We start from the raw sequence: 14,740 nt of genomic DNA, 5'->3' as shown, positions 1-14,740 counted from the left end.
TCATGGTCTTTAGAGGCATTTTAACAATATACTTGTTGTCTTCATAAACTTCTGAAGTCTTTTGATGCTATTAGCATCTTTTGCAATGTGAGGAAAGTGGTGTGTACATCACTGATTGCAATTTAATATTAGTTTCCTGTGTTGATGCTGTTTGGGTTTTGCCTTTGTTTTTTTTTTCTTTTATATGTTCTCTGTATTTTTCTCACATGTATTTGTAACTCTGTCACTTATTGTCTTAGTAGCTAGTTTTCCCAGTACTTCTCCATGGCCTTTCCATAAGCAGAAAGACAAAATGTATTCCAGAGCTCCAAACCCCAGGAGGTACAAGGTACTATCTTAGTTCTTCCTGGGAACCAAGATTGAGAAAAACTCTTGAAGATACATTCTCATGGACAAAGTATCGCTATGAAGTGGGGGCTCCAGAGAAGGGGCTTGACCTGGGAGGAAGACCAGGCTTGACCTGGGTTTGACCACTTGTCCTCCTAATTGGTGCTTTTTATCAATTATGCTAATTTTCTAAAACTTAAAAAAAAGTATTCGCCCCTGGGGGGTGAGGTGGGCTTTTGTGGACATCTTTCCATAACTGCTTCTGAAGGCCTTCAATTAAAGATCCCCCTTTATATTACCTCCTTACTAAAATTATCTCAAGTTTAATTTAGAGGTTGGGCAAAAAGGCAATGGTACCACTACAAGCTCTACTACCATTGAAATTTGTATGAATATTACTTTAAAGATTTTGTCATTTGTTAGTGTCAATTTGTGTTGTTTACAGGACTCTTTCATAAATATTTCTTGCAGTTTAGTCAAATACTTCCTCTGTTGTATTCTCTTCAATGGTATGTGTTGGTTATTGTACACTCTGCAAGGAAGCATAAATGATGGACAAACAAAAGTCTTAGCCATAGGTACCCAAGAGGTAGAACAAAAGGAAAAATAAATTCTTTGCAATGCAGTATTAGCATGCAGCTTTATAATTGGAAGGTTTTGGCTTATTTTTCCTTTAAAAAAATAAGTCATAGTGAAGAATCATAACTCAGAATGGCAACAACACAATTATGGATAGAAAAAATTGCAGCATCTAGCTGTGAACTTGAAATGGACTAAGTAATATTTACAGGCTTATTCTTTAAGGATATGAAAGCTGCTGAGATAATGCATATTGAACTCTTTATTTACTCAGTGCTTTTGTAGTTGACAACAGGAGAGAATGTCATAGCTGCAGGCCCCTCTAAAAAGTATCACGAGTAATGAATTGGACATGGTGGTTGTTATCTGTTGCATGTAACAATCAGTTCTAGGAACTCCTGGGATGTATTTTTAGAAGATCATCTTTTGCAATTCCTCCCATCATCTCTCCCCAGTCAAAAAAGGACACAATATCTGTCTATGCAAAACAGAATGTCACACATCCCAAATGTGTTCACTCAACTGATGATTCAGTTGTGCTCTGAAGTCTCCACAGTAGAGCCAGCAGTGAAGCTGTAAAAAGGTTTTACTGACATTCTCACGTCTTGGGCAGCCAACCTATCTTACCTTGAGCAAATTGCTACACATCACAGACTCTCTTGGGCAAACACACACTTGGTGCCTCTTACTACAACACCTTTGCCCCACAGCAATAGCACCTGAGAAAGGCATTAACAGAAATCCTGAGATGCAAATCACAATAAATAATAATAAGGCTGAATAGAGAAAAATATATCAAAAACGCTTCTGTAGTAAAAATGCCAGCATATTTACATTGTTCACAAGAAATTCTACTATAACAATCTATGAAGAAGAATTTAGGTGATAAAGAAGAACACAAAATGAGGTGGTGGTAGCAGAAAACAATAAAGGTAGAAGAATAAAGAAATCAAAGATATTAGGGAAAAAAAAAGGAAAAATTATTTGAGAAAGAAGACCAGAACAGGTTTATTTAGAAAAGCAATGTTAGAGTTTAAATAATAGCAGTAAAGGGGGAAACTCTTTTCAGAGTAAAGGCTGTTTAGTAGAGTTCATTTAAACTTCAGCAAGATGTATTCAGGATGTGGTTTAGTTTTCTGTGTAAGCTAAATATTTTTCCCACTGAGAAAGTGTACTGTGAAGGAGGGATAATTCTTATTTGTCTATACTGTATATTTTCCTGAGGCTTTAATCTAGTATAATAGTTTATAAAATATCCTGATACATGGCAGAATGTAAAATATCCTGAGATATGGCAGAATTTTGACCATCAGAGAATTTTAACAAACAATAAAGCTGACCTGCAAGAAACACATTGTATATGTTATTAATTATCCAGGAGATTTAGGCTGAAAATGGGCAGAAAAAAACCAGTTCTTTGTTTTCATCAAAGAACTGCAGTCCCAGAAGAGCTAGAAATAACTTGTGGAAGAGAGAACTGAGTACATATAATGGCTCAAATGAAGATATGCTTGCATTAGATGGCAACAGACTGGACAAATATAAACAAGTACTCTCTTGGACACCAGAATTTCATTACTATTGGTACTTAGTACATTTTGAAAAAATGGAAGTGAGAGAAATAACCGCTCCAAGAAATTTTACAGATGACACAAAATAAGGTAAAGGCTCAAAGTACTAATGAGATGGAGACTGGTAGTTCAAAGCCAAGTGAGTTCAGGCTGGAAAATATCTATTTTCCAGCCTGAACTCACTTGGCTTTGAACTGGCAACATGAGGCTAGATCTGGACAGCAGATTATGCATATGCTGGGAACAGCCTAAGCTGAAAAAAATCAAACACCACATTAGAGAGTACAACCATCAATTAAAGAATAAAGGTGTACCTCTTCAAACATGGCTGGGGCTATTTTTGTAAAACTGCTACAAGAGAAGAGAATCTCGGGGAAAATAGTTTAGAATTCGAGATGAATTATTCAGCTGTAGAACAATTAAAAGTCACTGTTAAAACTTTTGCCACACCATGATCCCTATAAAATATGTCCTGCCCACCTGTATTTAGCCTAGTTCAGTTATTTTTGAAGCAAAAAAGGTTGTGCTGGTAAAGGGTAAGTTTTCCTGAATGTCAGTCAGTGCCTTCAAGGTCCTAGAACTTAAACAGGACCACAAACTTCCCAAAATAATGCTATAAGTCTAGACTTAACACTTACTTGACTGGAGTAACTTATGACTAAGTATAAGCAGAAATAGATGTTTCTTCAGCTTCTCTTGCCTCTTGTCCATGAAGCTGGACAATAGGTAGGATATCTCTTACAGAGGTAATAAGGAATTTCACTATTAACATGGACATAAGACCAATAGGCATTTAATGCACCACTATATATTTATTCCTCAGATGGGATAAAGGTTAGTTATTGTATTTTTCCCATTCTCTGACCCAGATTTTCTGATTTGTATTGGACCTATTATGTAAATTAACATGCAGATTTTGCATGGTAAATTCTCATTTTGGGTAAGTTAACATGCAACCTTGCTGCATGTATGCTGTCCACTGCTGTAAGCTCCTATTTTGATTCTGCTCTGAAAAATTGAGACTTTACAGTGTACACAGATATTTGATTTCTTGGATTAGTCTTTTATGACACCTTAAGTATTTTTTTCTCACTAAATATCTGTGAAAAATGGGTGATACCAGTGAAAGGTGGCTATAAAGAATTGAATCTGGTTTTGAAAAGCTGGAGCTGCACGAAGTTTTAGTAAAAAAAAAAAGGGTTGGTGAAACTTGACATATTTGGTCGGGAGACAAATTTTTACTTGCTTCCTACCCTGCAAAAGAATGCTAGTGGGCAAAAGAATGGGTGATGCAAAAGAATAACTCATAACACTTTAAACTAAAATATTCAAACTCCAAGAAGGATTTAGAAAGCAAGAGCTGCTCTCCTCAGTATTCTCCCTGAATTGCTTGTTTCCATGCATTTGGGAGTTACTGTGAAGTATTTCAAAGTACTTGGAAAGCAAATAATAGTTCTAAGTAATCTCTATAAATAATTTGTATATAATTTCATGAGGGAACTTTAAAACTTTGATCCTACATTGCTGTATTCCATTAAACTAAAATGTAATATCACTAACTTTTATCTTTCTTTTACAAACACCGTGTTCTGGGGCTTAGAAAGTTTTCTTGTTTCCTTTTGAAGTAGTAAAAGATAATCCACTGCATTCCTAGGTAAACCAATTTTTATCCCTTGACACCTCTTCAGCTCAGGTATTTACCAGGTCTTGGTTCATGTCACTATCTGTTAAGAGAACTTCCATTCACCCTTGAGCACCAATATTCCTTAAGTGGCCATAAGGCTTGGGAATTACAGCATGTCTCCAATTGGGATCAATAGGATAATACAAAAGGCTTCAGGTAAGATGCTGCATTGCTTAGAATTATAGAAAGGCTTCAAAACGAACAGACTGTGATTTTAATAGGCTTTAGCTGAGGAAGAAGAAACTTCTGAAGTTTCCAGAATAACAAAAGGTAAAAGGATGCATGTTAGCGTTCACTTCAATATATAGGAATCTCAAAGGGCTTTGAAGACAACAAGTTCAAGTCTATCCCAGAATGTGCTGAAGTTAGGGAACTCCTTGTGATATGACTGATGTCAAGAGCTTTGTACTAATTAGGATATTTATACATTTACCTTACTAATATATATTCCATTTTAATAGCGGTGGTTAAAACACAGATACGAGTTGTCATGTAACTTGGCAGATGATGATATGTGGGCAGGTAATGAATTAGACAAGGTCAGTGCTTTTATCTGCCCATCTGATTCTCTGTGTGTACCAAAAAACCAGGACCTTTAAAGAAATCTTGTGTGAAATTTTCTTTCCCCCTTTCTTTCTCATGGCATCACTGTACATTCAGTCGTGAATTCATACTCTTTTTTTGGCATTAATGTCTTTTTCACTTATGCTGAACAAAATTAAATTGATTAATTGTAACTACTGATCAATTCTGCAGAGTATTTTTAATAGCTATTAGACACCAGGAGTTGTTTTTACAAAGTTTTGACAGTTGCCAAATCTAGTGTATCTCTGGGGATGGAATCATAGAGTGAATCTACTGCTTTGAGACCTCAAATGAAAACATGTCAGTGGTGAACATTATGGACAACAGCTCTGATTAGTGAGCACAAGGTTAATGAAAAATGTGCAGAAAGCTTTAAATAATTAACTCAGAAAAAACACTGTGCTATGGACTTTGATTCCATTCTTCTTAAAAATGTTGTTTGCTGTCACAAGCACACAGTTTTGTAGAGATCTCCCCATTTCAGATGCTTCAGAATATATATGCCTAAGAATAGTTCATGACCTGAAATCTTCAAATATGTTGAAGATACCTTTTTTTGTGCTATTTAAAGAATTTAGTCATGCATATTTTTTTAAATCTGTCTTTGTAAATATACTTGTTGAAATGGAAATATTGTCACAAATTTGTGTAATACTCTTGACAACAAAATTAGAAAAAAATACATAGGCAATACAACTAGAAACAAGACAACATTTAATTTAAATAAAAAACTTTATTAACAATGTAAAACGTTTAGTATCTTACAGTCTGAGATAATTTTGGCATGCCTTATAAGATCAATACCTGATATGCAGACACCATGCTTTGAATTTTACTGGCAACAAAATGCGTTTGCATTGTGTTTTACACTGTTTATTTGAATACACCTTCTTTTAATAAATTATTTATTTTTTTCCAAAAGCTTGTGGATATATTATTGGCTTAAAAGGAAATTTGTTGCTTCTAATCATTGTCCAGTTTATAGATATTATTCTCTCTATTTACAAGTCCTACCTATTTTCACATATGGTTTTTTAATTATAAATTAAGATATTTTTCTATAAAGCTTTGAAGTTGAGATACAGTGGAAGACTAAATATAATGAGAGCACAAAAAGCAACTGGAAGATTTTGTACAAAATCTGTTACAATATTGTTTGAATGTCTCAGAACTTTAATAGTTTTGCTCTTAAATAGTTTCCTAAAGACTGAGAGAATGATCAAATGTTCTTCTCCTATGCTTAAAGACTGTTAAGAGTATGATTTTAATATAATACTAGTAAGAGTACTGTACTACACACAAACTTTTAGCTGCAGCTCAAACAATTAAAAAACCCGCTAAAATTATATATTAATCGTAACTCATGTGTCTTCTTTTAGTGATTGAAAGTAAGCATGCAAAACATACTTTAAAAAGTTTTAAATATTCTAGATCTATTCCACAGCCATTTTTTGACCACCATAATTTGAAAGTATTAAAACCCTTATTTGAAAAGGGGGATGGAGCAGAAGACAAAAATGAATAGCCTAGTGTAGAAAATATGCTTTATAATCAAGATTAGCCATTTTCATCTTTTTAGTGGTCAAATAATAGTGGTTTAATCAAAGTCATGATTTCCTTGGTGCTTCTGTGCTTAAACTTCTAACTTGAGACAAGACAACACAATCCAAAGAATCTTCGCTTCCGTCTTCTTACCAGTGGATATGGAGTCAAGTTTAGGAGGCTGCTATCATCTGTGATAAAAAAACCCACGTTTTAACACAAGTGTGTACACATATGCACAAAAAAGAGATTTAATCATTTATGTGTCCTAGCAGCACCTACATGATCACAGAATCACAGAATCATTTATGAGTCTTAAAATTGAGTCCAACCTATAACTGACTGGCACCACATTGACCAGACAACAGCACTAAGTGCCAAGTCCTTTTCTGAACACTTCCACCACCTCTCTAGGCATTCATTCCAATGCTTGACAACCCTTTCTGTGATGTGGTAGATCCCATAGAGCAGAGAAAAAATAATAATCTGAATTTTTCATTTGAGAATCTTACAATGCTAATTAACAGGATCTCCATAATAATGATGATTACCTGATCCTGGGCCATTATCTCCCGAGTTTTAAAACCCTGGGATGCTTCCTGTCCTGCTGTACAGGGGGGCAGTGATTTTCTGGTCATTGTTGAAGGGCAGTGTAGATACCAGGCAACAAAGAAGAATTCTGTATGTCTTTATCTCTGTTCTGAATTCAGGTTTCTTTATGCATTATAGCCCTCCAGTTTGTCTTTCCCTTCCTTATTTTCAGCACACTCTTTTGTTCTAGACTAAGCCTAGATCTTTCATCACTTTTCCAGTCTTTACAATGGTATGTCTGTATCACAAGTGATTCCCCTTTTCCTTTCAACATAGTTTTCAATCAAGCTATCCTGCCATGAAATCTGACTTGTATAATGAATACAGTCATTCTAAATTCATCTCTTAGTGTATTATGATGAATGCTAGGCTGCTTAGTTACTTGGGATAAGATCTAGGATACATTCAGTACATTTCATCAGTTGCCACTGTGCAAAGACAGTTCCACATTTAAGGAACACCCATTATCAAGAAGAAATCAAAAAGAAAAATTATTATCTTTTTAATGCTGTTCTCACAAACAAAGATAGTGCCTGTAGATGTGGAGTATTTAACATGCCAACAAAATGAAGGTCCATTGCTAAATACATGCATAGGATGGAGATCCTGCCCACCTGTGCATTTCTGTGGGGTGCCTGATAGCTGTCTATGGGAAAAGCAGCCTGGTGGCAGACTCAAGGCGAGTAGCTTTTCTGTGCAGAGTCAGTGTCAGGTCGCAGAAGCTACAAGCTTTGTAGAAGTGAAGCAAATCGCATCACTCAAAAGATCCCTGTCATAGTCTGTGCAATTTACACCTTCACTGCCTTTGAGAAAGAAGGGCTCCAGATACTGGGAAGTAGTTCTGCTTCTGCCTTTATATCACCAGGAAAAGTGTATTATTTTATCTATGGATACTGTATCTATGAATTCCAGAATACCTCATGTGAAACTCAAGAGGCCAAAGATCGCATACTAGATTCTGGCTCCACTGAATCAGTAGGGAAGAGATTTTGCCTAGATTTTTATTTTTGCAGTTTCCATTAAAGGCTCCTAGATTTTTTTGTATATAAAGGAAGGAAAACCCCTCAATTATCTTAATTTTTATTAAATAAAAAAAATTCAAAACTTACCTTGATTTTTCAGTGGTAAAGGCATAGTCTCCCTGAGTTTACTTAAAAGGTTTTTCATTTCTCTCATATCTCTGTGGATACAACAGTTAAAAAAGATACAATGGAACAACAGGTTGAAGACTGCATGTGGTGTGACTCAAAGTATAGCAAAAATATTATATGCAAAAACAATGGAGCAATAAATACAAAAATCTATTGAGCAAGCATTTGGTTTACATACATGTATCAGAAGATACATACCAAAACAAAGATCAATAAAACTAATAGGGGAGCACTTTTATGAAAGTCATACTAACTTTACCTGGTTCAAATTTATGACCTATTCTAGCACTTGAGTATTTCTCATAAAAGCCTCTTGAGGGCACAACGTGATTCTAGTGGCAAAATACACAACATATCTTAAAACTAATATTAGCTAATACTAATATTATCTTCATACCCCTTAACAGCATTTTGTAGCTTGTGCCATGAATGTGTTTCACTGTTCAGAAGAAAATTATAAGATATGCAACTAACCCTTGATACTTAACACTGTGCATGAAATGAAAATTTTAGGAACAGGGCTATCATTCTCACCCGCCTTCAGAGGACTCTGGCATTTAGATTTTCTGAAAGGCAGATGATGGAAAATATGATAACAACACATCATCTCCAAAAGAAAATCACATTTTGATATGTCTTGAAAGAGGCCAGAAATTTCCAGATAGTTTCTGTTTTGCACATAGATGGCAGATCTACAGGCTTGTAATGTCCTAATGCTTTCAAGATTTAAATCCAGTACTGTCTTGCTTCATTCATCTACACATAAAATGGTTCTCAGAAATGCAGCAGCATGATTATGAAAAATTGTGCTGTTTATTCTCCACATTATGGCCCAGTAGAACAGAACTTGGCTTTATGCAAATCAGCATGATAACAATTCAAATCTCAGCTGCAACTTAGTATACAAAGCCTCAAAATAGGACTTTTTGCAAAAAAAAAGTTGATTTCATTTTGCAATCAACTTTTTTTATTCAGGATTACTGTCTAGCAAAGGGTCTTTTGTCTTTCAATTGCATAGTTAAAAGAGTAAGATAATACTGCTACAACATTCCCCTTCTCTCCTAAAACTTCCAAATTTAAAACTCTGCAGAACTAACTGAAATTCTGTGGTTTTGATTTTGATATGCATAATTGGAGTCTGGCATATTTCAGAAACTCTGAAAATGTAAAAAATCAGAAACTCTGTTAAATGTACCAGAGAAGTTAACAGGTTATTTAATTTACTTATAATTTTCATAGTAGCAACACTGGCTGTCAAATTAAGAACGACTAAATAAATCCTAGAAAGAAATTTGTTTGTTTAGGAATGAAGTACTACACATACCTTTCAGTGTTTTCAATATCTGTGGAAACCTGCCATAGATGCTGTTGAATATCTGTAGGTGATAACGATGTATCTTCTAAAATGGGTACTTCAGAACTCTCCTCCACTTTAGTATCTAAGATCTTGGGTGGGCCACAAGGTTCTTTTCCTTTAAAATATTTAAACAAAACATGTATCCCTATTATTTATTGATTAAAACAGATACTCAAATTATCTAATTGATGCTTTGAACTTGACTTTGCACAATACAAACAGAGAAAAAGACTGCTTAGATGCAAACTCTGAGTAAGAACTGTTCAGAAGCAGAGCACACCATGCCAAGCTAGAAATCAGAGTGCTGCCATATGTTATTCTTACCAATTTAAAAGGGTTCATTTAAACTCCAGTGGCTCTCATGGAACACAAAATAACAGCCAGAAGACAAAACAAAACAAAGTGAGGAAACAACAATGCACATGCTGGAAACAACTTCAAAACTCTGACACTAAAGAACACTGCAATCCATGCCTCCAAGTACTACAGCAATACTGAGGGAAAGCCAAAGACAAACATGAAATTTTGTACTTTATGATTTAATAGCAATATAAAGCTGCCATCACCCACAGCCCAAATGCATTACATTCTGAATTTCTGTGTTGACACCTACCTATTTCATATATGACTCTCTATATGAAAATTAAATAGAGTGTTGAAATTGAAGGGGGGGGGGGGGGGTGCTTAATGACAGATCTTCCAGGGCTTTTGTGAGGAAGAGAATGGGATAAAGGCTTGGATCATGATAATGGAGCATTCAAGAGAGTTAACACTGGAAGAATTGGTAAACCTGCAAATCTCCTTTGGACTACCTGATAGCATTCCTTTTTGTAGTAGCAAGTACAATTCTGGCACCAAATACAGAAGAAAATTTACACTGGAGTGCATCCTAGACAACTGCCATTTAAACCATAAAAAACGTTGCATAGGGCATGTTTTATTCATCTAGCAATTTTTGCAATTGGAAAAGTTTTGACATCAGTACAAATCTGAGTAGTTCCTGTAAGGTTTGACAAAGTACATGAAGAACAAAACCAGCTAATACAGGTCACTCAGACCATTTTTCTGGGACACTAGAGGCCAGAACTGCAGACCATGGTACACTGCTGTTCCATGTCACAAATATAGATCCCTGCTATTAGGCAGGTAACCTTGTTTTTTTAAAATCTAGAATTTCCTGGATCACAAGATATCATTTTTGGGTAAGTTATCTAAAAAGTTGCATTCTGATAAGTTATTTCCTTGAAAAAAAGAAAGAAAAAAAGTTATTCCTAGCTACCTGTCTCAAACAGGTAGCTAGGAATGCCTATGCTACAGAAGATACTTGTTTATGTTTGAATGCTCTTCAAAGCCACTAGGAAGCCCACAGTTACCTAAATGAATCCTAAAGAGTGTGTGACATGACCATAACAAATTTAGCCTCTATGAGAATCTCCTGTGTCCTTTGCTGCTAACTGGCATCCACTGCTAACTTGTGCTTTGTCAAATCCTTCTGTGATCCACTTTAGCCATTGAAATGATAGATTACCCCAAAAAAAAAGAAAAATAAAATGTGGTATTTTCTGATGAAGTGGTTTAAGTAAGGTCAGTCAAAAACCCTACATGTCCAGGAGCAAGTTCCAGAGAAGGATCATATTACTCTTTTTCCAGAAGCAGTGGAAATGTAGAAGAAGTGAAGGCGTTAAAAGGGAGGAGAGACAGAAAGAGACCAAAACCTTTCTGTTGGCTACAAGATTTTATGCTGAAAGGTTACTCAATTTTTTGTGGAATACTAGATTTAGCCTGCTTCACAGATTACATGTTTTATACTCTGTATCACCCTGTATGTTTAACTTGAAATTTTCTTGTCCTTAACTGCAGCTTTTGCTGTTAAGACGATTCATATGGTACAGTTTTCATTGTTCAGTCATATAATCTTCATTATTTTTTCCCATCACAAGAAGTCCATAACACAACATAATGTTACCAATATTTCACACGTTACTTTTTCACTAAAAAGGTTTCAGGTGAACCATCTAATGTGCCATTGATATCACAAAGCATTACTCATGAAACAGGGTATTAATGGATTTTTCCATCATTTTTAAGCGCTATGGTGGAATCCTGACCTGACCTTTAATGACATGCTGTAGAGATGCATCCTTCATGGATGGTAAAGGTTTTTCAATGGAAACAGTAATAGCACAAAATGAAATAATAGTAAAGGTTTTTTTTCTCAGATTGAGAACAGAAGCAGGAACCGTAATGTTCTTTTCATCAGCACAAAGACAAGCTCTTGCACATCTGCCAGAATGAACGACACAGATCTCTTTTCACCTGGAAAAAGCTCTTTACCAGTAATTCTATTGTATTGTGAACAATTCATTAAGCCTTTCTTGAATTTCAGATTTGCTCAGTCTCTTGAAAGCAGTTAAAGAGTCAACTACTAATAAAGGCTTTGCTTGAATAATCTATGACTCAGGCTTAACATTTCTACCATGGTCACAGCCTATATGGAAACAGAAGCTTCTAAACATTTTCATCCTTACAGTCACTGATACGGGTATCTTCTGTCATAGATACTTCAAAAAATGGATATGAACCCTTAATTTTACTTCCAATGTAGTCAGTGGAAAGATTTTTAATAATTTTAGTTGCAATTATGCATTCTTTCTTTTTTCATCAGTAATTCAGTTTGTTTGCTTGTTTATTTTAGTGTAAGACAGCAGCGTTTACATCGGGTTTCTAACCTGGCAATTAAGGATAAATGCACAAGCTATGTATCACAGCTAAAGTACACAAGCAAGAAAACCTACAAAGGGGAACAAGAAAGAATTGTGCGGGAAGTAAAGAAGTTATTTGAGAAATACGGCTAATGGCCTGAAGAATTTAATTCTTCATTTACACTCAGGACCTGCAGAACTTGGATGGAGACTGTCTCACTGGAAGTACTATTATTAAAGAAAATGGAATAGGAACAACAATTCTGTGGTGAAAATTGTTACCCTCCTTCCATGGCTGTTCTTGTCCCATTCCTTCACTTCTTCAGTGTCCACGTAAGAATGGGTGATCTCTTGATTCTGTTTCTCCAAACCTGTGTGCTCTTCTACACACTTGCGTCTTACCCCTCTTGCATAAGTGATATGTGTAAGTAATAATGCATATCTACCAGTCTTTAAATAAAACACTGAGATTGTAGCACAACCGTTAAATAATCCTTCCTTTCCCCTTCAAAACTCTAAAAAGCATGTCATTTAAACAAAGCCAAAAAGCAAAAAATCTCTCCACTGAACCAAGGGTTTATTTCTGTAGTTGGTAGCATAAGCTATCACTTTTAGGTACTATTTTAAGGAATTGTTATCATAAAATACACACTGGAAATACAATAATTAACGATGTTAATTTCTTGCATGAAACACAAGTAGTATGCATGCTTGATTTTCCTGTAAGACTCACTTCTTGCCTTTTTTGCATGACTACACAGGTACTCATCACTTTGGTTAGTGCTGGTATCCTTCTGCCTTCACCTGTGTTTATACATGTGACGTGGGACTCACAAATCTCAATAACTGTTATTTTTTTTTAATGGTGTGCAATAAATAAAATGTATGATAGTAAACAACTAGGATAAAAGAAAGATGTATGCTCAAATAAGTATTTATATGTGCACTAGTTAGCCAGAACTCCTGGGATTATAGAAAGGCAGAGTAATAGAATAAATGTTTAGGTAGCCAAAGACTTAGTAACTACAAAACCCTTGATAAAGACACTTAGGTATGATTCCTTGTGCTCTTTGCAAACTTTCTGAATGCTAAACTGTTGAATCATTATATATTCTCAACACCGGACTTTTGTAGTGTATGTATCTTATAAAAAAAAATTACTGAAGAGCACTTACCTCAGCTTATTTACTTCATAACACAGCTACAAATATTATGGTTTTTGGCCCCACTGTGGTAGTTACATCTCAAAGAGATAACAGACTATCTGGTTTTCCTAGTAGTGGTTCTCTAACAGCAGTAATTAATTCTAAAACATGCAAGAAATTTCTGTACAGGAAGATTGATACAGCAAATAAAGGAATATTTGTTCAGCTGAAAAGAAAGATAAGGAGATATGAGAAGATACGTGCTGTGAAAGGCAGTCAAAAGATCTAGAGCTCAGACCTTCAAATTTTTGTGTGGTGTTTTGTTAAGGGAATAGCTTTCCTAGTAAGACATCTCCTTCCTGCTGGCTGAATTTCTCTTAGGAAAAGAACATCAGCATCAGCCCACTGCCTTAGTTTTACCAGTTCAATAGCTTGTTTGATAAATTCTGATCAAGGTACCAATACCCACATTATTATTTATAAGCCACAGGTGACTGAGAACAGTCTGCATGTCGTTCTATTTGAATCTCTGCAGCCTCCTGAGTAAGAACATGAATTGGTGAAATCTCATGGGAGGTTTAAAAACTTAACATACAAATTGTCTGGAAGTAAGAGGGCTAAAGAAGTGAAATACTACATCCAAATGGAAAATAATTACCCACAGAAATGAGCTTCCATACACAACAAGAACACTAGACACACAGACTTACAGGTTAAGCAAAGGTTATAAGGGCAGTACTCCTTCTACTCAAGAAACTTTTTTTTTTTAATATGGTCATTCAGATGATTAAAGACCTGTGAAAAACTAAACAAGTGGAGAAATAAAAAATCTGTTGTCCCAGATTGAAAAGCAAGATGTATTCTATTTTACCATCTGTATGGCAGCTGTCTGGTGTTAAGTAGGAAGTTTTTCCTTATCTCCTCCCCTTCTGGGAGACATCTGCTGATAATGGACCATTGGATGTCACTGCCTGATTGATAAGAACTATAACATCCTATGTGAGATGCTCCACCCAGAGGGAGGAGCCAAGCATTCCTACCTGCATGTAGTCTTGAGATTCTGGCCCACCAGCAGTTTTTTCTGCACTGGATTTTCCAGAGGAACAATTGCCTTTTCCACTGCCTCTTCAGAGGAAGACTGCACCCTTTTCTACAGGATCACTACTCCAACAGAACCACACCTGACAGAACCACCTCCTGACACTCCAGGGAGGACTGCAGCCACAATTCCAATTGGACTGCTACCAACACCCTGTCCAGCAGGGTGGCAGGTTGTATTCTGACTCTGTCAATGTTATTTTGGTTCACTGCATTGTTTATTTTATCTTTTTATTTCTTCCCTAATAAAGAACTGTTATTCCTGCTTCCATATTTTTGCCTGAGATCCCATTTAATTTCAAATTTATATCAATTTGGAGAGAAGGGGTCTACATTTTTAAATTTCAGGAGAGACTCCTGCCTTTCTTAGCAGACACCTGTCTTTCCAAACCTAGACACCTATACACA

The 14,740-nt window shown here is 35.6% G+C and overlaps 1 protein-coding gene across 1 annotated transcript in view; it reads right to left on the bottom strand.

Moving 5' to 3' along the window:
- Window positions 1–5,443: 5,443 nt before the first annotated feature.
- RGS7BP (regulator of G protein signaling 7 binding protein) overlaps window positions 5,444–14,740 on the bottom strand; it is a 34,626-nt gene continuing 25,329 nt past the window's right edge. The window contains exons 4-6 of the mRNA XM_021534374.4: window positions 9,355–9,502; window positions 7,989–8,059; window positions 5,444–6,479 (exon numbers count right to left, since the gene is read on the bottom strand). Coding sequence (XP_021390049.1) covers window positions 6,388–6,479; window positions 7,989–8,059; window positions 9,355–9,502 — 311 coding nt within the window. The 3' untranslated portion in view covers window positions 5,444–6,387. The remainder of the gene's footprint in view (window positions 6,480–7,988; window positions 8,060–9,354; window positions 9,503–14,740) is intronic.

Source organism: Lonchura striata, chromosome Z (genome assembly GCF_050655825.1).
Source record: "Lonchura striata isolate lonStrDom1 chromosome Z, ASM5065582v1, whole genome shotgun sequence".
NCBI classification, from domain to species: domain Eukaryota; kingdom Metazoa; phylum Chordata; class Aves; order Passeriformes; family Estrildidae; genus Lonchura; species Lonchura striata.
Note: the sequence above shows the minus strand (reverse complement) of the source record. Positions and strands in the feature narration are given on the sequence as shown.